General features: G+C 45.8%; 1 protein-coding gene across 4 annotated transcripts in view; it reads right to left on the bottom strand.

The window, feature by feature from the left end:
* Nucleotides 1-26,232, bottom strand: part of plxna4 (plexin A4) — a 641,164-nt gene that overhangs the window by 80,111 nt on the left and 534,821 nt on the right. For all 4 annotated transcript variants that reach the window (XM_080207652.1, XM_080207655.1, XM_080207653.1 and 1 more), the window contains exons 18-21: nucleotides 18,823-19,062; nucleotides 17,769-17,915; nucleotides 14,525-14,759; nucleotides 8,939-9,081 (exon numbers count right to left, since the gene is read on the bottom strand). In XM_080207652.1, the coding sequence (XP_080063778.1) occupies nucleotides 8,939-9,081; nucleotides 14,525-14,759; nucleotides 17,769-17,915; nucleotides 18,823-19,062 (765 nt within the window). The remainder of the gene's footprint in view (nucleotides 1-8,938; nucleotides 9,082-14,524; nucleotides 14,760-17,768; nucleotides 17,916-18,822; nucleotides 19,063-26,232) is intronic.

Genomic DNA, 26,232 nt, shown 5'->3' with positions numbered 1-26,232 from the left:
GCAAGTTAGAGCCACAGAATTTAAATCAAGCTTGATTCCCTTTTGAAATGTTTGGCATGACAACTATTTCCACCCCCTTATAGACTCATTAATAAGCTGACGGCTCGTGATGTTTGAAACCATTTTCTGTGGTAAATAAGACAAAGTATTATCTTTATAGGAGCGAATTAGTTGATAAATAATTACGAGCCATACTTTGGTGGAAGATAGCCTACGGCAAAATATATCACAGAAACTTTTATTGCCAATCTGGTCTGACTGCAGTCAATTAGGAAAGCAATTCTGAAATGGCCAGCGTCTGGGCCCTCATTTGATCCCGCCGCTGTACAGGTGTCTTGTGATTTGGTTCAGAGGCTGGAAGTAGTGAAGCGCTGGAACTGATTTCCAGCAGCAGCCACCTCCATGCATCAGATGGCCACTCAGAACCATGATGTGCCGGCGTTGGACTGGGGTAAACACGGTAAGAAGTCTCACAACACCAGGTTAAAGCCCAACCAATTTATTTGATAGCAGGCCCACAAGCTTTCAGGGTTTGCCCCTTCATCAGGTGAGTGGAGATCTGAGACCAGAACTCTCCACTCACCTGAGGAAGGGGCAAACCCCGAAAGCTTGTGGGTTTACTATCAAATAAACTGGTTGGACTTTAACCTGGTGTTGTGAGACTTCTTACGCAGAACCACCCCAGCTGACAGTGTTCCCCAGTGGGCTGCGGCCTGCCGACTTCAGAGACAAACGAGATCGAAATGCCGGAAAATCCTGGAGCGGGTTCAGGCAGCTTCTTGCCTCAGATGTGGACACTCCATTCGGACGCCTATTCCCACCAGGCCTCATCAATGAGCGAGGTTGATTGGCCTCAGTTGGAATACAGTGTCCAGTATTGCTCTCCTCACATTGTGACCGAGTTTACACAGAATTGCTGAGAATCTAAAGCACAGAAACAGGCTGACCAGCTCAATTACTCCATGCCTGTGTTTATACTTCGTGCGAAGGGAAGCGATGGCTTAGTGCCATTATCGCGAGACTATTAATCCAGAAACTCAGCTAATGTTCTAGGGACCCGGGTTCGAATCCCGCCAGATGGTGGAATTTGAATTCAATAAAAAATATCTGGAATTAAGAATTTACTGGTGTCCATGAAACCAGTGTCAATTGTTGGAAAAACCCGTCTGGTTTAATAATGCCCTTTAAGGAAGGAAATCTGCCGTCTTTATCTGGTCTGGTCCACTTGTGATTCCAGGGTCACAGCAATGTGGCTGATTCTCAACTGTCCTTGGGCAACTAGGGATGGGCAATAAATGCTGACCAGCCAGCAATGCCCGTGTCCCATAAATGAATTAAAAAAGTCTTCTTCAACCCTGCTTAATTTAACCCCATCAGCATATCTTTCTGGTCCTTTCTCGCTTATGTCTTTATCCAGCTTCCACTTTACTGAACCCATGCTGTTCATCTCAAGTAGGCTGTGTGACAACAAGCTCCACATTCTAATTATTCAGGCCCAGAAATGTCTCCTAAATTCCCTTATTGTATTTATTAGTGACTACTTAATATTTGTAATCCACAAATGTTGCCTCCCCAATAAATATAAAAGAACTTGCATTGACATAGTGCTTTTCATAACCACCAGGCACCCTAAAGTTCCTTACAGGCAATGAGTTACTTTGTCAAGTGTTGGTTATAATGTAGGAGGTGTGGCTGTTGATTAATGCACAGCAAGCTCCCACAAACAGCAATGTGATAATGCCAGGGTAATCTGTTTCTGGACTCGGCACTGTCGATAAACTTCCCTGCTCTTTTAAGATGCCATATGATTTTTAACATTCACCTGAGACGGGAGGCAGGGCCTCGGTTTAATGTCTGAAGTGTCAGTTAGCACCTCCTGAGGCTGGAATTGAACACAGATCCCTGGTTTGACAAAGTACCTCACAAGAGATTATTGCAGAAGGTCGAGGGACATGGAGTTGGGGGTAGGGTGTTAGCGTGGATAGAGGATTGGTTGTCAAATAGGAGGCAGAGAGTGGGGGTCAACGGGTGCTATTTGGATTGGCGGATGGTGACTAGTGGAGTGCCCTAGGGGTCGGTGCTGGGGCCTCAGCTTTTTACCATTTATATAGATGATCTGGAGGAGGGAACCGAGTGTAGGGTGTCGAAATTTGCTGATGACACCAAGGTTGGGGGAACGGCAAATTGTGCGGAGGGTGTGGAGAGTCTGCAGAAGGATCTAGATAGGCTGGGCGAATGGGCCAGGAAATGGCAAATGGAATTTCATGTTGGCAAGTGTGAGGTGGTCCACTTTGGTAGGAATAATGGTAGGAAGGACTATTACTTACGTGGCGAAAAACTGCAGCAGGCGACGGTGCAGAGGGACCTCGGGGTCCTTGTGCATGAGTCGCAAAAACCCAGCTTGCAGGTGCAGCAGGTGGTCAGGAAGGCGAATGGGATGCTGGCCTTCATAGCGAGGGGGATTGAATATAAAAGTAGGGAGGTCTTGCTGCGGCTGTATAGGGCATTGGTGAAGCCGCAGCTGGAGTACTGTGTGCAGTTTTGGGCGCCGCACCTGCGCAAAGATAATTTGGCCTTGGAGGGAGTGCAGAGGAGGTTTACTAGGCTGATACCGGAGTTGAGGGGGTTGAGCTATGAGGAGAAGCTGAATAAACTAGGCTTGTACTCGTTAGAGTTTAGAAGAATGAGGGGAGATCTCATTGAGACGTATAAGATGATGAATGGGATGGATAGGATAGAGGTGGAGAGACTCTTCCCGCTCAAAAAAGACAGTAGGACTAGGGGGCACAGCCTCAAGATAAAGGGGGGGGGCGGTTCAGAATGGAGTTGAGGAGGAACTTCTTCACTCAAAGGGTGGTGAATCTCTGGAATTCTCTGCCCGTTGAAGTGGTGGAGGCTGCCTCGCTAAATATTTTTAAGACGAGGGTTGATGGGTTTTTGATAAGAGAGGGGATTAAGGGTTATGGGGAGAGGGCGGGAAAGTGGAACTGAGCCACGACAGATCGGCCATGATCTTATTGAATGGCGGGGCAGGCTCGAAGGGCTAGATGGCCTACTCCTGCTCCTATTTCTTGTGTTCTTGTGTGCTGTGAGGCAGCAGTACTAACCACTGTGCCAAAGTACCACTCACTATGCTGGTGCTATAGTTAAGAAAGCCATTCAACGCATCTACTTCCTCAGAAGACTAAGAAAATTTGGCATGTCAGTCACAACTCTCACCAACTTTTACAGACGCCCCATAGAAAGCACTCTTTCTGGTTGTATCATGGCTTGATATGGCTCCTGCTCTGCCCAAGACGGCAAGAGACTACAAAAGGTCGTGAATGTAGCCCAATCCATCATGCAAACCAGCCTCCCATCCATTGACTCTGCCTACACTTCCCTCTACCTCAGGAAAGTAGCCAGCATAATTTAGGATCCCACGCACCCCAGACATTCTTTCTCCCACCTTCTTCCATTGGGAAAAAGTTATAAAAGTCTGAGGTCATGTATCAGCTGACTCAAAAACAGCTTCTTCCCAGCTGCCATAAGACTTTTGAATGGACCTCCAATATTTATTAGACTACTTGCATTTAAACAATGCTGGAAACAGAGAGGGGATGATGACTGGAAATGGAACGAGGGTGATGTGAAGGCAATCTGCAAAGCTATGAATAATGGTCAAGTTAAGTGGGTCTGCCACTTTCTGGGCAATGAGCTCAGATGCCAGGAGACGCGATTGTGGACTGCTTTGAAGAATTCAAATGACAGAAAATAAATAGACAGCAAAGGAGGAAATTGGTTGTCGGCCAGTGTACAGTTTACAGCCTCTTCATCAAACCCACTGAAACATAGATGATTATATTTCACACCACGCTTTATTTTCTCTCACATCTCCCTTTGGAAGCCATAAGGAAAGCTGGCAATCCTACCCCACAGTCTCTGTCCCGACAGCCTGGACAATCTACTGCAGTACCAGAGGAAACCAATTTATCGATTTTCTTTTCCATCACTCCTTTACCATCTCTTCCTCTATCACCCCTCCCAGCTGGTACTCAGTTGGAAGCACTCAAACCTTGGGGTCAGAAGGTTGCAAGTTCAAGTGCCATCTCAGAGGCTCTGACCCATTCCTGATTCATTCCCTATAATGTCAGCAAAGATCATGGACAAAGTGCCTGATTTCCATTGGACGGGATAGTGGAACAAGGGGAGGTAGTGGTGTAGTGGTTTGGCCATTAGACTAGTAATCCAGAGATCCAGGATAATTCTCTGGAGACCTGGGTTCAAATCCCACTACGGCAGATGGTGAAATAAAAAATTGGAATTAAAAGGGTAATGATGACCAAGAAACGATTGTCGATTGTTGTAAAACCCGTTCTGATTCACCAATGTCCTTTAAGGAAGAAAATCTGCCGTCCTTACTTAGTCTGTTCTACATGTGACTCCAGACGCACAGCATTGTGGTTGACTCTTAAATGCCTTCAGCGATGGGCAATAAATGCTGGCCCAGCCAGCGATGCCTTCAACCCATGCACAAATTAAAAATCACATCTCCAAAATTCTGCTGAAAATCTTTCTAATATGACGGGAATTTGATCTGTTGGTTGCCAGGGGTTACTGGACGCTAATTCCAAACAAATGTAAACACAGAATGTGATGGACAAAACAACAGTAAGATACCAGGTAACATGTCATCTAGTCAATGGGCAGAATGGCCCTGATCACAAACCAAAGCTTCAGGAAAACATGTTAAAAACCCATGTGCGACTAAGCTTCAAAATGAGAGACTCCTGGTCTCACTTATGCAACACTTGACAAATTGAATCCCATTTCACAAACTTGGCAGTGACCATGACCCTGTTGTGCCAATTACATAGCGGGTGACCTTAAAGATATTTTACAAGACTGCGTCAAAAATGCTTTTCATATGATGTTGGATTTTTGTTTCTGTTGCAGATTATTGGAGTAAATGGAGATGTAATCTTCATCTGAATCCATCCTGGAGATTCACTGCTTTCCTGCCACTAACGAGTATAGCCAATATTTCTTTACACTGGGAGTTCTCTAGTACCTCAGTCAATGCTTGAGACAATACATCAAGTCTCAAGGGGGTATCTGACCCAGGGGTTCATCATAATTGATTTCAACAATTTTAATCCCATGTACAATCCCTGAGTAGGGATTTTGGCTGCTTTTCCTCTACCTAGCTCTCTCTGCTCCTTGACAGTTCCTCAGTTATGCAGCTTTGAGAAAGCCCTTTTCTCTCCCCAGAAGGAAAAGAACAATTTGGACCATATTCGCATTTCCCCGTTTTACTGTTTTATTTCCTTCAAGTCTATTCCTTACGTTCAAACTGAATGCATTCATATTTCCCAATTTTGCCATCAAATCAATGTCCCCATGCAGCTTCCTGCTCCCACCTGCTGTGCCAACTGCCCTAGTGTGTCCTCAAATGTGGAAATACTTTCATCCAAAGCACTCCAAAGGATTGTGAATCCTTTCATAAAGGAAACGACAAAGTATTGTGAACGTAGCTTAGCCCATCACGCAAACCAGCTTCCCATCCATTGACTCCGTCTACACTTCACACTGCCTTGGCAAAGCAGCCAGCATAATCAAGGACCCCATGCACTCTAGACATTCTCTCTTCCACCTTCTTCCGTTAGGAAAAAGATACAAAAGTCTGAGATCACACACCAACCAACTCAAGAACAACTCCTTCCCTGCTGCCATCAGACTTTCAAATCTTTCTCTACACCCTAGCTATGACTATAACACTATATTCTTCACACTCTCCTTTCCTACTTCTCTATGTACAAAGAGCAAAGGAAAGTACAGCACAGGAACAGGCCCTTTGGCCCTCCAAGCCTGCGCTGATCATGATGCCGGCTGGAACTAAAACCATATGCACTTATGGAGTCCATATCCTTCCATTCCCATCCTATTTACGTATTCATCTAGTTGCCCCCTAAATACTGCTATCATACCTACTCCCAAAACCTCCCTGGGCAGCACGTACCAGACATTCATCACCTTATGTGTAAAAAACTTGCCTTACACATCTCCTCTAAACTTTTCCCCACGTACCTTAAACCTATGTCCCCTAATACTTGACTTCTCTACCCTAGGAAAGAGCGTGTGACTATCCACTCTGTCCATGCCACTCAATCTTGTAAACATCTATCTCCCACAAGCCAGATGTTGATTTACCCTCAAAGACCCTCCCCCAATCTACACTCTCCAGATCCTACCTAATGTTATTGTAGTTAGTCTTCCCCCAGTTTAACACCTTTGCCTGAGGACTGTTCTTGTCCTTATCTACAAGAACCTTACAACTTACGGAATTATGATCACTATTCTCAAAGTGCTCACCAACTGAAACTTCGATCGCCTGGCCAGGCTCATTCCCCAATGCTAGGTCTAATATGGTCTTTCCTGAGTTTGGCTATCTACATAGTGTTTCAAGAAACCCTCCTGGACACTCCTTATAAATTCTGCCTTATCCAAGCCCCTAGCAGTAAGTGAGTCCCAGTCAATTTAGGGAAAGTTAAAATCACCCACCACAACAACCCTGTTGTTTTTGCACCTTTCCAAACTCTGTCTGCATTTCTGCTCCTCTATCTTTCGCTGACTGTTGGGAGGCTGGTAATAAGCCTCTAACGTTATGACTGCACCCTCCTTATTCCTGAGCTCTATCCACTTTGCCTCGCTGCCTGAATCCTCTGAGGTGTCATCCCTCAGTACAGCTGTGATATTCTCCTTTATCCAGTAATGCAATTCCCCCACCCCTTTTACATCCCCCTCTATCCTACATGAAGCATTTCAATCTTTGAAAGGTATGCTTTGTCCGTATAGCACGCAAGAAACAATATAGAACATAGAACAGTACAGCACAGTATAGGCCCTTCGGCCCTCAATGTTGTACCGAGTTATGTCCAAACCCAAGATCAAGCTATCCCACTCCCTATCATTCTGGTACTTTTCACTGTATCTCAAAACATGCGACAATAAGAGATCAAATAAATCCAGAGAGAATCTGAACTGCCTGATCTGTTTTTCAGTATATTTAACCAACTGAGCCCTCTGGGGAAGATGTACCATCCGATGGCGTAGGGAGAGCATCAGAGAGCAATATGTCCGTGTTCTCTGACAACGCTAAAGATTGCCCTCCCCGATCCCACAGCCACAGGCCAGAGGAGGCGAGACACTTCTGTCGCCTATGTCACTGTGCAAGCGTTTCATGTGCTTTTGTCACAGCCCCTGCCAGGGGTGTCAGCTTGTTTTAAATGTGACTAATTTAATGTGTACTAGACACCAAGCCCAAGGCTGTCATCTACATTACAGATTAAAAATGTTCTTCAAACCCCTTGAGCTCTGGCTTTGCTGTCAAGATACAACATGACACTTACATAACGCTCTCAATTAGACCAAGAATTCAATTCCAAGTATCCAATATCTGCAGAATATATCCCTTTTCTCTCCTTCTCCTGCCTTGTGGCTGTCCTATTGCTCTCTCCTCAGCTAACACAACAGCCACTCATGACAAAGCTCTGACGAAGGCTCATCCTGATTCGAAACGTTGGCTCTATTCTCTCTCCACAGATGCTGTCAGACTTGCTGAGAATTTCTAGCATTTGCTGTTTGTGTTTCAGATTCCAGCACCTGCACGGTCAGGCATGGTTAAACAGGCTGCCACCTGATATTATGTGGAGGAAAATACCTTCTTCAAAGGCTTGGATGCATGAGAGAGAAAACAGTGAGAATGCAAGGCCCCTGCTTCACGCCACTCCAGATGGGGAAGGGGTCTGATTGAGTCACTGTTGTTCAGAGCAGTATTCTCTGTGTTGCCTTGGAACACAGTGATAATGCTGAGTAACACTGGCGGACATCTGATCTTTGCTCATAGACTGACGAGGTGTCTACTGATGAGGTCGAAGACTTTTGTACTACTTTGGTAGCACTCTTGTTACTGAGTAGGAAGGTGGTGGGGACACATTCCGCCCCCACCTCCTCAGCACTACATCCAGGTTGGCAATCCAGTGCAGTACTGAAGGACTGCTGCACTGTCAGAAGTGCCGTCTTTCGGGTGGGGTGTTGAACCAAGGCCTCCTTCGTCTGCCCTCACAGGGGGATCGAATTCGAAGAAGAGTAGAAGCCTTCTTCCCTACATCCTGGCAAAATGTATCCCTCAACAAGCAACTCAAGTCCTGATTATTGGGTCATCCTCACTTTGTTCTCTATGGAAAGCTTGCGATGCTCAAACTGATTACCACATTTCCTGTATCAGTGACTACACTTCACAAGTACATCGCTGAGTGTAAAGCAGTTGGGGACATCCTGAAACCATGATAGGCAGCAGATAAATGGCAATCTTTCTTTTAGATCTAATTTTCCCTTTTACTTTTCTCTCCCTCCCATTTTTCTTTGTCTATAGCGCCTCACCTCTCTTCTCTCTCCTGCTCACTGCATTTCTCCCAGAACGAAAAAGACAGTTCAGACCAGTATTCTTATTTCCCCCTGTTGCTGATTATTCCTTCTCTGCCCCCAACTCCCTTCTCCCCCTCGCCACCCCCCCTGCCCCAAACCCCAAATCGTGAAGGATAGCATTAGAGTCAAAGAGGATTAGAGCATGGAAACAGGCCCTTCGGCCCAAATTGTCCATGCCCCCCTATATTAACGACTAAGCTAGTCCCAATTGCATGCATTTGGCCCATATCCCTTGATAGCCATCTTACCCACAGAAGAGGAGAAGGCAGATGGGGAGAATCTGAACTGTCTTTTTCCTCCTGGGGGAAATGCAGTGAGCAGGAGACAGAGACAGAGACAGAGAGAGCGAGAGGAGGCCACTCCCAATTTGCTGTGCCTCCCACTGAAGAGCGCCTAAGCCACATTCCAGGTTTTTAGGGAAGTCCGTCAGACTTGGAATATCTATCATTCCCCAAGGACAGCACTCTCTTACCTCCAGCTCTCGGAGAACGGGGTGGTCTTCGATTCCTGGGAAGAGAACTCGCATGGTATAGGCCCGGTAATCTAGGAAGGGAATTCCTGTGCCATCCAAATCACTGGTCAGCTCATTGATATCAGTCTGAAGCTCTGCAAAGGCTGCCAGCGAGAAAACATTGCAGAGTTAAAAAGGCTCAGCAAGAGATACAGGCAACCTGATTAATTACACAGCCATTAGCAAAATGAACACCACAATGAAACACACTGATAGGATAATGATGGCTTGTCTACTATAAGTAAATAGAAATTATTATTTTATTTTAGAGTCACCCGTCAGGCTCCTACAGTACAAGGTCGGTGCCAAGGATCATGAATATCGGGAGTCGCAGCCTCTTGTTTTTCCTTTATTTCTTACAGTTTTCATCAGAGTGCAAGAATAAATAGACCTGGAACCGAAAGAGAAGGCGCTGGAAAATCTCAGCAAGTCTAGCAGCATCTGTAAGGAGAGAAAAGAGCTGATGTTTTGAGTCCAGCCGACCCTTTGTCAAAGCTGGGTCATTTGGACTCGAAACATCAGCTCTTTTCTCTCCTTACAGACGTTGCCAGACCTGCTGAGATTTTCCAGCATTTTCTCTTTTGGTTTCAGATTCCAGCATCTGCACTAATTTGCTTTTATTTAAATAGACCTGGAGCTTAACGCACTTTGGTGGTGTCAGGGTATCTTGCTGAATAAGCATTATGGATTTCCTTGGCTTCACTGACAGAGGAATAGATTACAAAATAAGAAGGTTATGGCTATGCCTTAATCTGAAAAACGCACCTCTGACAGTGCAGCACTCCCTCAGTACCGCCCTGCAGAGTGAGTGGAATATTAAAAGGCCTGGATAGAGTGGACATGGGAAAGATGTTTCCATTAGGAGGCAAGACTAGGATGCGAGGTCACAACCTCAGAATAAGGGACGATCCTTTAAAACTGAGATGAGGAGTAATTTCTTCAGCCAGGGGGTGGTGAATCTGTGGAATTCATTGCCACACAATGCTGTGGAGGTCAGCTCATTGAGTATATTTAAGGCAGTGATAGATAGCTTTTTGCTTGGTAAGGGGATCAAAGGTTACGGGGAAAAGACAGGAGAATGGGGTTGAGAAATGTATCAGTCATGATTGAATGGCAGAGCAGAGTAGATGGGCCAAATGGCCTAATTCTGCTCCTATATCTTATTGTCTTATGGTATTACATGCTTAGGTCAAATTGGAGTAGGCCTTGAACCAAAAACCTTCTGAGTTAAATGTGAGGGTAATCTATGGATATCTTTCATAAGATCATAAAATGAATCAGCACTGGTAGAGGCCATTCAGCCCAATGTGCCTGTGCCAGCTCTGTGGCAGAACTATCCACTTGATTCTACCCCACCCCCCGTCCACTCATCCTGATGGTAATCCCTTCAAGTGTATATTCAACTTCTTTTTGTAAGTTATTATTGAATCTACTTCCACCGCCACTTCAGGTCGTGTATTCCAAATACTTGCTGTGCCATAACAATATTTCTGATATGGCCTTCTGCTTGTTGCCTTGAATAAAATCTTTGATTCAGTCTTGGGATGTGGCAGTCATTGGTGAGGCCAGCATTTGTTACCCATCCCTAATTGCCACTGTGATGGTGGTGGTTAGCTGACTTCTTGAACCGTTGCAGTCCATGTGGTGTAGGTACACCTTCAATGCTGTTAGGCAGGGAGTTCCAGGATTTTGATCCAGCGACAGTGAAGGAACAGTGATGCATTTCCAAGTCAGGGTGGTGAGTGGCTTGGAGTGGAACCTGTAGGTGGTCATATTCCCATGCATCTGCTTCCCTTGTCTTTTGAGATGGTAATGAGTTTGGAAGGTGCTGTCGAAGCAGCCTTGGTAAGTTGCTGCAACACATATTGTAGATAGGACATACTGCTGCTACTCTGCGTCGGTGGTGGACGGAGTGAATGTTGAAGGCCATGGATGGGGTCCTGATCAAACAAACTGCTGTCCTGGATGGATATTAATGATCTGGATGAGGGTATAGTTGGGTGGATTAGTAAGTTTGCTGATGACACCAAAGTCGGAGGTGCGGTAGATTGTGAGGAAGGGTGTCGAAGTTTGCAGGGTGACTTGGACAGGTTGCAGAGCTGGGCCGCGAGGTGGCGGATGGAGTTTAATGCGGAGAAGTGTGAGGTAATCCATTTCGGTAGGAATAACAGATGTGTTGAGTATAGGGCTAACGGGAGGACTTTGAATAGAGTGGAGGAGCAGAGGGATCTAGGTGTATGTGTACATAGATCCCTGAAAGTTGGGAATCAAGTAGATAAGGTTGTTAAGAAGGCGTACGGTGTCTTGGCGTTTATTGGTAGGGGGATTGAATTTAGGAGTCGCAGCGTCATGTTGCAACTGTACACAACTCTGGTGCGGCCGCACTTGGAGTACTGTGTGCAGTTCTGGTCCCCACATTACAGGAAGGATGTGGAGGCTTTGGAGAGGGTGCAGAGGAGGTTTACCAGGATGTTGCCTGGTATGCAGGGGAGGTCCTATGAGGAGAGACTGAGGGATTTGGGGTTGTTTTCACTGGAAAGAAGGCGGCTAAGAGGGGATCTTATAGAAACATATAAGATGATTAGAGGTTTAGATAGGGTGGATGGTGACAGCCTGTTTCCTCAGATGGAGAAAGCTAGCACGAGGGGGCATGGCTTTAAATTAAGGGGGGGTAGTTATAGGACGGATGTCAGGGGCAGGTTCTTTACCCAGAGGGTGGTGAGGGACTGGAATGCCCTGCCTGCTGCAGTTGTAAATGCGCCTAGTTTGGGGGCGTTTAAGAGATTGGTGGATAGGTTTATGGACGAAAAGGGATTGGTTTAGATTAGTGGGTCAATGTTTTTTTTTAAAAATAAGACTGGTCGGCGCAACATTGTGGGCCGAAGGGCCTGTTCCACGCTGTAAGGTTCTATGTTCTATGTTCTATGAAATGAACTTGTTGAGTGTTGTTTGAGCTCACCTATCCAGGCAATTGAAGAGTAATCCATCATACTCCTGACCTGTTCTTTATAGATGGTAACAGGCTATAGGGAGTCAGGGAGCGAGTGACTTGCCTCAGAATTCCCAATCAATGACCTGCTCAGTAACCACAGTATTTCTAAGGCTGGCCCAGTTTCTGATCAATGGCAATGCTCAGCATGTTGATAATGGGGGATTCAGTGATGATAATGCCATTGAATGTCAAGGTTGGATTCTCCGTTGTTAGAAATGGCCATTGTCTGGCACTTGTGTGGCACAAGATGATACTTGCCACTTATCAGTCCAAGTCTGAATGTTGTCCAGGTTTTGCTGCATATGGATGCACACTGCTTCATTATGTAAGGATTTGTGAATGGCGTTGAACATTGTGCAATCATCAGCAAACATCCCCATTCCTAACCTGATGATCAAGAGAATATCATTGGTGAACCAGTTGAAGAAGTTTAAGCCTAGGACACTATCCTGAGGAACACCTGTAGCAATGTCCTGAGCTCGAGATGATAGACCTCCAACAACCACAACCATCTTCCTCTGTGCTAGTGGAGAGTTTTGTTCCTAGTTCCCATCAATTTCAAATTTGCTGGGGCTCCATGATGCTACTCACAGTCAAATGTGGCTGCAATGTCAACTGCAGTCACTCTCTCCTCCCCTCTTGAGTTCAACTCTTTTGCCCATGTTTGGACCAAGACTGCAATGAGGTCACTTCTCAACCTTTTGGCTAAGACCAAGTATCAGATCAAGCCCGAGTTGGGGTGTAATGCCTTATCTTGTCAGCTTGGATCATGTTTGTCTCCCTTGGGGTGGCAGGGGGGTGAACAGACACTGAACTGGATTCAATTGGCTTTTGAATTTGGATTTTGGAGCAAGCAAGGAATGGATTCAGGTTTGCCCTGTCCACTCTGAGCATTGGCTTTGAGAGTGGAGTAGAAGTTTTTTTTTATAAATGAGGCCAGGAGCTGAACAGCCCGGCAGAATCCAAACTGAGCACCAGTGAGCAGGTTATTGCTGAATTAAAGCTGCCTGATAGCACAGTCAACAACATCTTCCAGGAACTTACTGACGATTAAGGGCAGAATAATGGAGCGGTATTTTGTCGGGTTGGATTTGTCCCGCTTTTTGGTTTCAGGACACACCTGGGCAATTTTCCACATTGCTGGATAGATGCCAGTGTTGTAGCTGTACTGGAACAAGTTGGCTAGGGATGCGGCAAGTTCTTGAAGCACAAGTCTTCAGTAATATTGCCAGGATGCTGTCAGGGCCCAGCGTCTTTACAGAGTCTACTGCCTTCAACCAATTCTGATATCAGGTGGAGAGAATCAAATTGGCAAAAGACTGGCATCTGTGATGCTGGGGACTTCTTGGGGACGTCCCAGATGTATCCTTTGTCCTTTCATCACTGACCGGTCAGCTTACGGAAACAGTTTATCCTTATCTCCTTTGTCAACATCGTTCAAAATCCTGAACACTTCTATCAAATTTTCAAAGAATTCCATTCTCTCCACCGAACTAAAGGCCCTCGTTGCTGGTGCCATTCTATTCAATTTCTTCAGCATCCTCTCTAATGCCCCAATGTCACCTCTGAGGTCCGAGCGCCCAGAATTGAACATAATAATCTAGCTGAGTCACAACAAGTGGTTGACAAAGGTTTAGCATGACATCCTTGCACTTGTATTCTATGCTTCTTTTAGTAAAGCCAAGAATCCCATATGCTTTTTAACATCTTTCACAACTTGCCCTGACAACCTGTTTGAGAAAAACAGTTTTCACTCAGAGGGTGATGGGAATCTGGAATGCACTGCCTGGGAAGGTAGTGGAGTAAAAAGTCTGACAACACCAGGTTTTAGTCCAACCTATTTATTTGATAATATACTCACAAGCTTATCAAATAAATAGGTTGGACTAAAACCTGGTGTTGTCAGACTTTTTACTGTGTTTACGCCAGTCCAACGCTGGCAATATCCACATCAAGGTAGTGGAGGCCAGAAACCTTACACCTTTACCTAGTATTTGCATGAGCACTTGAAATCTCATAACAGTCAAGGATATGGGACAAGTGCTGGAAAATGGGATTAGAGTGATCTTTAGTTATTGTCGGTGCAGACTCGATGGGCCGAAGATCCTTTTCCCATGCTCTACAACTCTATGACTAAAGCATATCACTTTATCCTTTTTTGTGTTAACTTTAATCGGCTTAAATTCTGCCCACTCCATCAGTCTGTGCCCTCGAGGTCTTTTACTCTTTACTTCACTGTTTATTACATTCCTGAGCCTTGTATCATCTGCAGACTTTGAAATTCTGCCCTTTGAATTCGAGTTCAGACCATTAATATATAGCAAAATGAGCACTGGTCCTAATCCCAAGCCCCCGGGAAGCACAGCTGGATATTTCCTTGTCCAAAGTGATCCTTTTCCTCATTCTGAGTTTTAAATTAAATTTAAAGGAATTGGATTTATATTAGTTTATAAGTAGCTATGTAATGGCAGTGTGTGCCTTCTACCAAGAGGGCTGGAAGGCCGTATCTTAAGGATACAGTGAGAGTCTAAGGTTAAGGCAACAGCACAATTTACCTTCTTTACATTCCAGGGCGACCCGTGACTCCAGGTTGTCCATCTGCATCTGGAGCCTCTTCAGTGTCAAGTCGCTCTCCCGAGATTTCCTCTTGTAGGCGATCAGGACCACAATGATGAAGATGATGAGAAGACCCCCTGCAGCTCCAATGCTGATGATGGCCGGGAAGCTCAGCGGGCTATCCGGGAAAATATGCACTGTGCCGGGGGAGTACTCCAGACCTCCCACCCTTGCCTGAAAGGCAAGAAGTCAGCTCGTTAGTCTTGACAACGGCCGAGGATGGACAGACACATCTCGAGGAGAATCACTGCGTTGGCTTGGAGCAAAGCAACTCTGTGCTCAACAATGATCAATGATTCTGTATCCAATAAATGGATAGACAAGAGTTGGAAAGACAGAGGGAAAGGTAGCTGAATAATATAGCAAATATATCAAGCAAAAATAAACTGCATGCACAGACAAACAACAGGAAGTTGACGTGCTTTTCAATATTAAATCTTTTGGGGGACATAGCGCACATTAAACCAAATTTCTGTCTCTTACAGCCCCACTCAATCACTGTGTGAAACTGTAATAAAACCCTGCTGCGGCTAATAATGTTCTTTGAATTATTCCATTTTATAAATAATTAGCATTGAATGTATTTATCATATTATATTACTGTAAAAACGCTGCCTTTAATGTCCTGTAATTGATGGCATTTAACCTCGGGGTCTGTCAGTAAAAATAAATCTAACCACTTTATCGCTGGCAGTTTATCTGACCATCAATCACTTTATCCAACCCTATACCAGTGGAGAAGTGCCTAGATCTTTCAGTCTGTCAGCATGTTAGTTGTCTGGGTCTGTCTGACTATTTTGCTATCTCTGTGTTCTTTTCCACCACAGAAGCAGGCCATTCTGCCCAAACCATCCATGATTTTATGCTCCACACAAACCTCCTCCCACCCTATCTCACCTCACCCTATCACTATCTCCTATTCCTTTTTCCTTTGCGTGCTTAGAACTTTCCCATAAACACATGAATGCTATTCAACTCAACTACCCCCGACAGGACAGCAGTGGTCGTGGCTTTCACATTCTAACCACACCCTTGAGAAAATAAATTTCTCTTGAATTTCATTGAATCCCAACAGTGCAGAAGGAGGCTATTTGGCCTTCCGAACTCACACTGACAGCAAACCCATCCAGGCCATATCTCTGTAACCCTACATATTTACCCTGCTAATCCCCCTGACTGTAAGGGGCAATTTAGCACGGCCAATTAACCTAATCTGCACATCTTTGGAGCGTGGGAGAAAACCAGAGCACCTGGAGGAAACCCAAGCAGACACGGGGAGAACATGCAAACTCCACACAGTCAGCGACTGGAGACTGGAATTGAACCCAAATCCCTGGCGCTGTGAGGCAGCAGTGCTAATCTTTGTGCCACCGTGCTGCCCCTAATTTGCAACTGGATTTATTGGTGACTGTATTATATATTTTTTTTTCCCCTCTAGTTTAGTCTGGCACACGAGGAGAAACACCTTCTCAACATTTATCCTATCAAAGTAGAGAACATTCTGCACAATCCCACCCCTGCATTGGTGTCGCCTCATCAAACACCACAAAGCTCAGCATTTCCCCTTTAGTTGGAGAAGGACGCTTTGATGACTAAATCAAAGACTTGACCTGCATTGCAGACACCACATGCTTAGCACATGTAGCATCAACAGTCAGCAGGGCCACGCCTGATGGACAACCTAGAGTCTGTGGCATACAGTTTGCAGAGCGGAAGATTTATGGACTCAAGCAGCCTCTTCACTTGGTCCCATCCTCACTCCCCATCTCACTCAATAGGCAATAAAAGTACGTGGGTTAAAATCACACAAGGTCTTTTTTTTTAAACAAATGTTGCTGGCAAGTTTCTCATCACCTTTATCGAACGTGTTATCTGGGACCAGCCTTAGCTATGGTCTGACATCCAGGCATCCATGGTGGCAGTGGGTGGTGCAGTGGCACAGTGGTTAGCACTGCTGTCTCACAGCACCAGGGTTTAATTCCAGCCTTGGGTCACTGTCTGTGTGGAGTTTGCACATTCTCCACGTATCTGCATGGGTTTCCTCTGGATGCTCCAGTTTTCTATCTCAATCCAAGGATGTGCAGAATAGGTGGATTGGGCATGGTAAATTGCCCCTTAGTGTCCAGAGATGTGCAGGTTAGGTGGATTGGCCATTATAAATTGCCCCTTAGTGTCTAAAGGTGTGCAGGCTAGGTGGATTGACCATGCTGAATTGCCCCTTAGTGTCCCAAAATGTGCAGGTTAGGTGCACTGGCCATGCTAAACTACCCCTTATTGTCCCACGATGTGTAGGTTGGGGGATGAGCCATGTAACTATGTGGGGTTATGGGGATAAGAACATAAGAACATAAGAAATAGGAGCAGGAGTAGGCCATCTAGCCCTTCGAGCCTGCCCCGCCATTCAATAAGATCATGGCTGATCTGTCGTGGCTCAGTTCCACTTTCCCGCCCTCTCCCCATAACCCTTAATCCCCTCTCTTATCAAAAACCCATCAACCCGCGTCTTAAAAATATTTAGCGAGGCAGCCTCCACCACTTCAACGGGCAGAGAATTCCAGAGATTCACCACCCTTTGAGTGAAGAAGTTCCTCCTCAACTCCGTTCTAAACCGTCTCCCCTTTATCTTAGGGTAGGATAGGGCAGGGGAGAGGGTATGGATAATATGCTCTGTCACAGAATCGGTGCAGACACGATGGACTGAATGGCCTCCTTCTGGACTATCGCAATTCTATTCTATTCTACCACCCTCCATGTGAAAACCTATGCAGCCTGGGAACTTCACAGTCATGTCGAATTCAGTATTCAGATGCACCGATTCCCAAAAATATCTCTGGACATCAATCAGGAGCCAGGAATTCTGACTAACAATTCCCTGCCATATCCCAACACCATCCATTGCCTCACCCTGCCCTGGAACAATGAGTCCATGTGGGCTGCTCCTTGGCTGCTCTGACTGTTGCAGAAGCAGATGATGGGTCTGTTTGCTCAGTATGATTCAATTACTCAATCTGGTAGCTCTCGTAACAGCACGGAGATCAAAAGGGATCGATAAACTGAAATGGCGCCATTGACTGGAAAATGCCAGAGCAGAAAGTGTTGATGCCTCTGCATCGCCAGGCATGGCACATAAATAACCATTTAAACCATTAGATTTAGTCTATGCTGGTACAAACCCCTACTCACCAGCACTCTGTGCCTTCCAGTAAGATTGGGAGATTCGCAAAGGAGCTGAGTGTCCGACACCGTAACGGTACACGGCTTCTCTCCAATCAGGACCGTGTAATTCAGTTTCATGTTACCAGCAGCAACAGAAGGGATGAGGTTTCGACCCTGCGATTGGAAAAGAAGATGAAACAGAGACAATGAGTTTGGCAGGAATAAAATGGAGGCCAAGGCTCGATCTCACTGGGGTGTACATTCTTGTGATCTCCTTGCGCTGAAATGAAGACTGGGTGATATGTCAACTGCCGCCAGGACTGATCCTTCATGGACAATATGGAGGCTGTGTCACACAGTTTCCTTTCCCAGGTACATCCCTCAGCAGCTCATCCTTTCTTCCCCCAATCCGTCAGTTGTTAACACTCAGCCCGGACAGCAATGTAAGAGAGGGTGCAATGCGTCTGGGTTGCAGCAGAGTCAGGATATGGAACAGAATGCTCATCTTCTGGCTGGAATTATACCGCCCCACCCACCACGGAATTGGAGAGGGCACAGGGCGGACAACGGAAATGTCCACTGACCTCGGGCAGGATTTTCCAGTTCTGCTTTATTGAGGCCATAAAATCCTGCTCTCTGTCCCACTCTCCTGGTGTTCTGAACCAAGCTTTTTACGCTATGGCGGTTATGTCACTGAACCTGTGATCCAGAGGCCAGGCCTAATGCCTGGTTACGAGTTCAAATCCCACCATGGCAGTTGGGGGCAAGTAAATTAAATTAATTAATTAATTTCACAATAAACTGCCATTCTCATTAAAAATGATAGGAAACTACCGGAGTTTCATAAAAACTCATTTGGTTCAACAATGTCCTACGGAGAATGGGGACATGGACTTTATCTGGATTGGGTTGACTCTAGGCTCATGGTTCCTCTGGGTTGAGCAAGCCACCCTGAGGTATCCAATCGCAACACAAAAAAAAGGCATCGTGGGCATACCTACACCAGATGGCCTGTAGCAGTTCCCACGTGGCTCCCCACGTCCCATGATGGAATGATTATTTTAAACGAGACCTTTCTTACCTTGAGGATAATGGGAGATCCGGGTTTCAGTTCCAGAACTCCTGAGGTACTCAGAGGCTCAAACACGGGGTTGGGATAATAGATGAAGTTTGTGTTGTTGTAAATCAGCAACATCTGCACGTTGTCCAGGATGAACCCAAACTCGTCGGGACGTTCTGTGTTATCCGTCTGCTGGCTCGGACCGATAGCCAGGGATGGGGCCTGACAGGTCATAGTGGTGGAATTGTGCACCTTGCATGTCTGGTTAAAAAGGAAACATAAGGACATTTTATTTTTTACATCTTAACTTTTGCCCTCCTCGCATTGTGTCAAAGTTCAGAATTCCCTGGATAATATACAGGAATGCCTCAGTGACCGTGTCGTACTATGGAGTTTTTCTTTGGATCAAATGACAGGCAATAGGCTGGATTTTCCACAGGAGTGCACACTCTGCTGGAAACAAGATCTGCTGACAGTCCCTGACTCCATCGATGACGCCCACCCACCAACTCCCCACCACAGTCATGCACTAACCACACAAGCTACCACAATTTGCAGTATAATCTGTGTATCTTGAGCAGTCTTCAAGAACAGGAAGGCAGTATTTTACATTTGGAACTCACTGATGGTTAGCACTGTTGCTCCACAGCGCCAGAGACCTGGGCTCGATTCCCGGCTTGGGTCACTGTCTGTGTGGAGTTTGCACATTCTCCCCATGCTTGCGTGGGTTTCCTCCGGGTACTCCGGTTTCTTCCCACCATCTGAAAGTCGTACTGGTTAGGTGCACTGACCATGCTAAATTCTCCCTCGGTGTACCCGAACAGGCGCCAGAGTGTGGCGACTAGGGGATTTTCACAGTAACTTCATTGCAGTGTTAAGGTAAATCTACTTGTGACAATAAATAATAAAAACAAATCTGGTCTGTGGGGTGTATGGTGTAGCTGCAGAATATAAGGGCTTGCAGCAGCAAACTGTACATGGAATAAAACATCTCAAACAAACGACTAACACCTCCGATTATAATCAGGTGTGAGAGTACCAAGAACTGGGCATCCCACTGTCTGATCTTCTCATATAATACACTCAAGTTCATTATACGTCCTAACCACTCTCATTATTACTAAGACATCCATTTTAAAAACTACACAGGAAGCTGGTCCCACAGGGCTCAGAGAGCTGTCAACAAGGACTCTTCACTCAGTGAGAATCCCTGTCGGCTGTGGTGACAGCGTACGGCTGATTGTTTTGCTGTGGACCTTGATCTTTGCCATGTCTCTCACTGTGTGAATAAGGAGAACCGCTTCAAAGACATTATGCCTTTCACAATTATCAATTCTGACAGATTACAATGTACAACAATGATTAATCCATATACAACGTGGAATTGACCAAGGTCCTGCAATAAGATACGTCAAGAAATCCTAGGCAGCCTACAGCATTAATCCATAAATATTAGAAGCTGTGGCAACTAGGCCCCAAAGAGTTCATTATATTTGATTTGTTATTTATCAGCGTGTTTGTTATTCTCCTGTGAGGCTCATTAAGGTAGTGGTGTCATGTGCTTTAGATGCCGCTGTGCAAGTGGAAGGATTCTCTCCCAGCCTCCTCCAGTTTGCTGCCCTGTCAGAGGTACCATGTTTATGGATGAGATGTTAAACCAAGGCCTCCATCTGCACCCATCAAAGTGCACCTAAAGGTCCCAATGGTCTCTATTCCCAAGAAGAGGGGAGGTCTCCCTAGTATCCTCGCCAATATTTATCTCTCAATTGACGTGACTGAAAAAACGCACAGATAACCTGATCACAAAACTGCGCACAGTTTTGGTGTCCTTATCTGAGGAAGGATGTCCTTGCTATAGAGGGAGTAGAGCGACTGCTTGCCAGGCTGATTTCTGGGGATGGCAGCTTTGTCATATGAGGAGAGATTAAGTCAATTAGGATTTTATTCACTGGAGTTTAGAAGAGTGAAAGGCGATCTCATAGAAACTTATAAAATTCTAACCAGATTAGACAGGGTAGATTCAGAAAGAATGTTCCCAATGGTGGGGGAGTCCAGAACTAGGGGTCATAGTTTGAGGATAAGGGGTAAACCTTTTAGGGCTGAGGTGAGGAGAAATTTCTTCACCCAGAAGTTGGTGAATGTGCAGAATTCATCTCCGCAAAATGTAGTTGAGGCCAAAATATTGTCTGATTTCAAGAAGAAATTAGATATAGCTCTAGGGGCTGAAGGGATCAAGGGATGTGGGGGAAAGGGGGATCAGGACATTGAATTTGATGATCAGCTATGATAATAACAAATGGCAGAGCAGGCTGGAAGAGCCGAATGGCCTTCTCCTGCTGTTGTTTTCTATATTTCTGTTCCCACATTTCTGTTTGTGGGAGCTTGCTGTGCACAAATTGGCTGCTGCGTTTCCTACTTCACATCAGTGGCTAAACACCAAACATACGTCAATGCCTAGAAAGAATTTTAGGTCATCCAGAGATTGTGATAGGGGCTATATAAATGCAAGTCTTTCTTGCTCTCCACAGCATTGAAAGTCGATTGGGATTGGGTTGGGATGTGACTTGGTGGAAATGCATCAAAAAAACATCAGACAGACCCACATCTCACAACGCACGGAGTGAAAGTATCATCAATCATTCATGAATAACATGGAAGAGAAAAGCTAAGGTTGCTGATTCCGAGTGTGTGGACAATAAGGAAGGGCAGAGATGGACTTGGATGTAAAAGTTGTTTAAAAATGAGTAGTCTGCTGAAAGTCAGGGGGAGGGAGTCAGGGCTTTGAAGAGGGGGTGCATAGGGTGACAATACTGGGGCACGGGAGCTAGAGGTCTGCTTTGTCCAGACTGAGTATCCGAGGCTTCGGAATTGCAAGCCCGGCTTTAAACCAAAAGTCCAAACCTGTTGACTCAGTCCTGCTGAGAGTAACTGCTCTCGCTCCGGAGCTTTGAGAAAGTTTACACTTCCAGTCTGCTTTCAAAATCTCATCAAAAAACCACAAAGCTGCCCCAAGGTCAGTCATAGCCTTAAATTATAAATGCTCAGAGCAGGTTAGGCACAGTGGCACAGTGGTTAGCACTGCTGCCTCACAGCGCCCTACCCAGGTTTGATTCCCAGCTTGGGTCCCTGTCTGTGTAGAGTCTGCGCATTCTCCCCATATCTGTGTGGGTTTCCTCCGGGTGCTCCAGTTTCCCCCCACAGTTCAAAAAGTTAAAGATTATTTATTAGTCACAAGGAAGGCTGACATTAACACTGCAATGAAATTACTGTGAAATTCCCCCAGTCGCCACACTCCGGCGCCTGTTCGGGTTAATGCACCTAACCAGCACGTCTTTCAGGCTGTGGGAGGAAACCAGAGTGCCCGGAGGAAACCCACGTGGACACGGGGTGAATGTGCAAACTCCACACAGACTGTGACCCAAGCCAGGAATCGAACCTAAGCCCCCGGCGCTGTGAGGCAGCAATGCTAACCACTGTGTTACTGTGCCGTAAAGATTTGCCGATTAGGTGCACTGGCCATGTTAAATTCTCCCTCAGTGTACCGTAACAGCGCCAGAGTCTGGCGACTCGGGGATTTTCACAGTAACTTCATTGCAGTGTTAATCTGAGCCTGCTTATTATTCTAATAAATAAACTGGACTGACCCTGGATGTCAGGAGGGTCGATTACAGGGGTAAATAACTTCATGGGAGAGAAATTTGTTGGGGGGGGAATGTAAAATAAAGACCAACACCCTGGTGATTTAGGATCAAATCAGATCCTCCGTTCTGCTTTGCATGAAACTTAGATCTTACTTCAACTTAAACACAAACTAAAGCTACAGCGGAAATGGATCCCATTAATACAAAAACAGCCTGAATCTTTTTAATATAAACTGAATGAAACATCACCCAAATAAAGTGAACTCCAGATTTTCTTCAAATAGTTTGGAAAAATAAGCGAAAAGATATGAAGGAAGTGAGTAGAAGCATCTGGTGAGCCCAGTAAGTGCGAGTGAACCATACTAGACAATTAGAAACATACTGAAGGCTATCAAATCCACTTTCAGCTCCAGGCAAAAAAAAACCACATTCAGGCCAGGGTCTTGGCTGAGACCAAGGCTTTCAGGTGAAGAGTAATGGAAAGAATAATAATAATTGGCATTTATGTGGAGCTTAAACAAGTCCTCGTGAGATACCAAAATGCTTTCTAACCTGTGGATTACTTTTGAAGTAGTCCCTGTTGTTGGGTCAGTGGGACATGACAGACAATCATTCAGGCATAAATAGTGAATGAAGGATTGATCTGCAGGCTTGCTTTTGCTCGTGCAGCTTGGGGAAGAGATATTGTGCAGAACACTGGCAACTGTATAGTTCAATCTTTTATGTGTGGGGAGGATTTCCACCCTGTTTTCAGTGGGCAGGAATGGAGAAGGGAGGGGTGGAGAATCCAGCAGGAGTCCCAAACCTGCTTTTATGCTGGCGGGGTTTCACTTTGAAATTGTCACTGTCCCCACCAATGACGCAATGGGGTTCCCGCCAAGCAAGGCCATTGGCTCCCACTTTCATCTCCCCACTATATCACTTGCCCGCACACATGGTATTCCACACTCCCATCACCGACTTAACATCATAGGGTGGGGTTTACAACAGTTTGCATAAAACGGGTTACTGGCCAGAGGCCGGATCACCTCTAAGGCGCATACAAAGTAACATTGTGGTATATCACTGTACCCCTTATTTTGCTGGATATATATATATATCTATAGGATAATATTTGTAAACAGATACCAACAATGGGCTTCATATTTTACCAGAGCCTTTCTGCGACTATGTGGTGAATCCTAAAAGGGGGTAAGATAACATGCATGAGTGAGGGGCAGGGTGAAAGGGGGCAGTGGGGAACAAGGGGCTGAGTAACAGAACAAGCACTTGCTCTGTTGCCTTCAGGGATTTGTGAATAAGTGCGCCAAGATCCATCTGGTCCTCTGAGCTTCTTCGTGTCCTGCCAATCATTAAAGAAGAAGTAACCACTGTCTTGTTACTTCTTCCAAAGTGCATCACCCTCCCAATTTATCAGGGTTAAATACCAACTACACTGCTCTGCCCATCTGACCAACCCATCTATATCTTGCCGTAGCACACAACCACCTTCTTCACTGTTAACAACTAGCCCATGATTCCTCTCCCTGACCCTGAGTGGGTGGAGGGGGAGTTTAGAGTTTAAGGATGGCCAATAAGCCCATGGTGCCATATTCCATCAGGGTCCCATACTCCATAGTGGATTACTTTTGAAGTGGTCCCTGTTGTTGGTGAGACATGACAATCATTCATTGTATAAGTACTGGATGAAGGATTGATCTGCAGGTTTGCTTTTGCTAATGCAGGTTGGGGGAGAGATATTGTGCAGAACACCGGCAACTCAGGTTCGATAGTTTGAGCAGCAATGCTTCTAACTGTCCAGCATGGTTCACTCGCACTTAGTGAGCTCACCAGAAGCTTCTGTCCAGTTTCTTCAGATCTTTGTTTTTCCAAATTACATGAAGAAAATCTGCAGCTCACTTAATTTGGGTAATATTTGTCACCCAAATATCGCCATCAGTTAGTGACTTCATAGAATCCCTACAGTGCAGAAGGGGGCCATTCAGCCCATTGAGCCTGCACCGACAATAATCCCACCCAACCCCCACGTATTTACCCCACGTATCCCTCTAATCTATGCACCTTGGGGCACTAATGGTCAAGTTAGTCTGGCCAATGTACCTAACCTGCACATCTTTGGAGCGTAGGGGGAAACCGGAGCCCTCAGAGGAAACCCACGCACACACAGGGAGAATGCACAGACTGTGACCTGAGGCTGGAATTGAACCTGGTGCTGCGAGGCAGCGGTGCTCACCACTGTGCCACAGTGCCGCCCAATCAGGGTGACAGCGAGTGCAACACATTGGGAGAGACAGGCTTTCATCTGAAAGTAATCATTGGAACACCGAGGGTGGGTGGAGAGTCAGTCGATGCACAGCAAGATTTGGGAAATGATCAGTGATTTGCTCACCTAGTTTCTATTGAAGCATGAGGTGCACTGTATGGCTCCCTAATGGACTAAACAACGGGAAATTAGTGTCGCATCTTCACCGTAGAAAGATAGTAATCTCACAGTAACAGAAGCATCATTTCCTTCACCTCCACTGTGAGTGAATTAGGACATTGGCAGCTCTCCTGCTTCTAGATGGGAGTTCAGATTATAAATAGATTCCAGCGTATATTGATAATGATGGAACAGAAGTGAGTTATAATGTGGGACAAATGAGCCAGGGATTGGTTTCGATGCAAAGGCTGCCAGGGGGTACCTGTGCCATTTGCTTCCTGCTATGTAGCAGTTTCAGGAGCCTCAGTGCAATTACACTTGAAATAAAGGCTGCTTCTCTCAGCTGAGGTTGCAGTGGGATGTACAGAACAGGTTAACAAGTACAGCAGAGGATGTAAAGCTTGGAACACATGGAAGCACAATCACACCCAGGCTCTGCATCGTCCATGAACTCGGGCCAATCCATAAATGTCTGGGACACACTCTTCCGCAGATACTAGATGCCAGACCTTATATCAACCTGCATCCATCAGCACAAACACAGAACTAATGAAATCTACTTAATACAACAAGCAAGCCGGACAGTGGCAGCATGCTTATTTGAGAATGGATCGATTTCAACAGAACATAAACACACTCGGCCTCAGAGAATCACTGGGATCTGGAACGCTTACCAAAAAACAAGGAGGTAGTTGTCTCTGTAAATGATTTGAAAAGGAAGTTGGGCAGGCTCTTGAGGATGAGGAGCCTAGAGTCGCGGGAAAAAAGCACCATCGCTTTTCAAAGGTACAACACAGAAGCGATGGATCAAATGGCCTCCTCCGTACTGTATCTTTTCTGTGTTTTTATGCCTTCAACCAAAACAAATTCTGCCTCCAGTGGTTCAGCGCAGAATTGAGTTAACCACAGAACCATAGAATTTCTACAGTGCAGAAGGAGACCATTCAGCCCATTGAGAGTCTGCATCAATTATTCATAAATAGGATCCCACAGTGCAGAAGGAGGTCACTCGGCTCATCAAATCTGCACCGACTACAATCCCACATAGGCCCCATCCCCATGCATCCACACCAGCTAGTCCCCCGACACTGAGGGGCAAATTTAGCATGACCAATCCACCTAACTAGCATGTGTTTGGACTGTGGGAGGACCTGGAGGGAATCCAGGCAGATATGGGAAGAATATCCACACAGACAGTGACCCAAGCCAGGAATCAAACCCAGGGTCCCTGACGCTGTGAGGCAGCAGTGCTAACCACTGTGCCACCCTGAAAGAACATCTTAACCAGGACAGCACCCCACCCTATCCCATGGTCCCCACTCAGCTACCATGGCCAACCCACCTAACTGTCGCATCATTAGACACTAA

The sequence above is a fragment of the Carcharhinus amblyrhynchos genome, chromosome 19, assembly GCF_965287045.1.
Source record: "Carcharhinus amblyrhynchos chromosome 19, sCarAmb.v2.hapA, whole genome shotgun sequence".
Taxonomy (NCBI): domain Eukaryota; kingdom Metazoa; phylum Chordata; class Chondrichthyes; order Carcharhiniformes; family Carcharhinidae; genus Carcharhinus; species Carcharhinus amblyrhynchos.
Note: the sequence above shows the minus strand (reverse complement) of the source record. Positions and strands in the feature narration are given on the sequence as shown.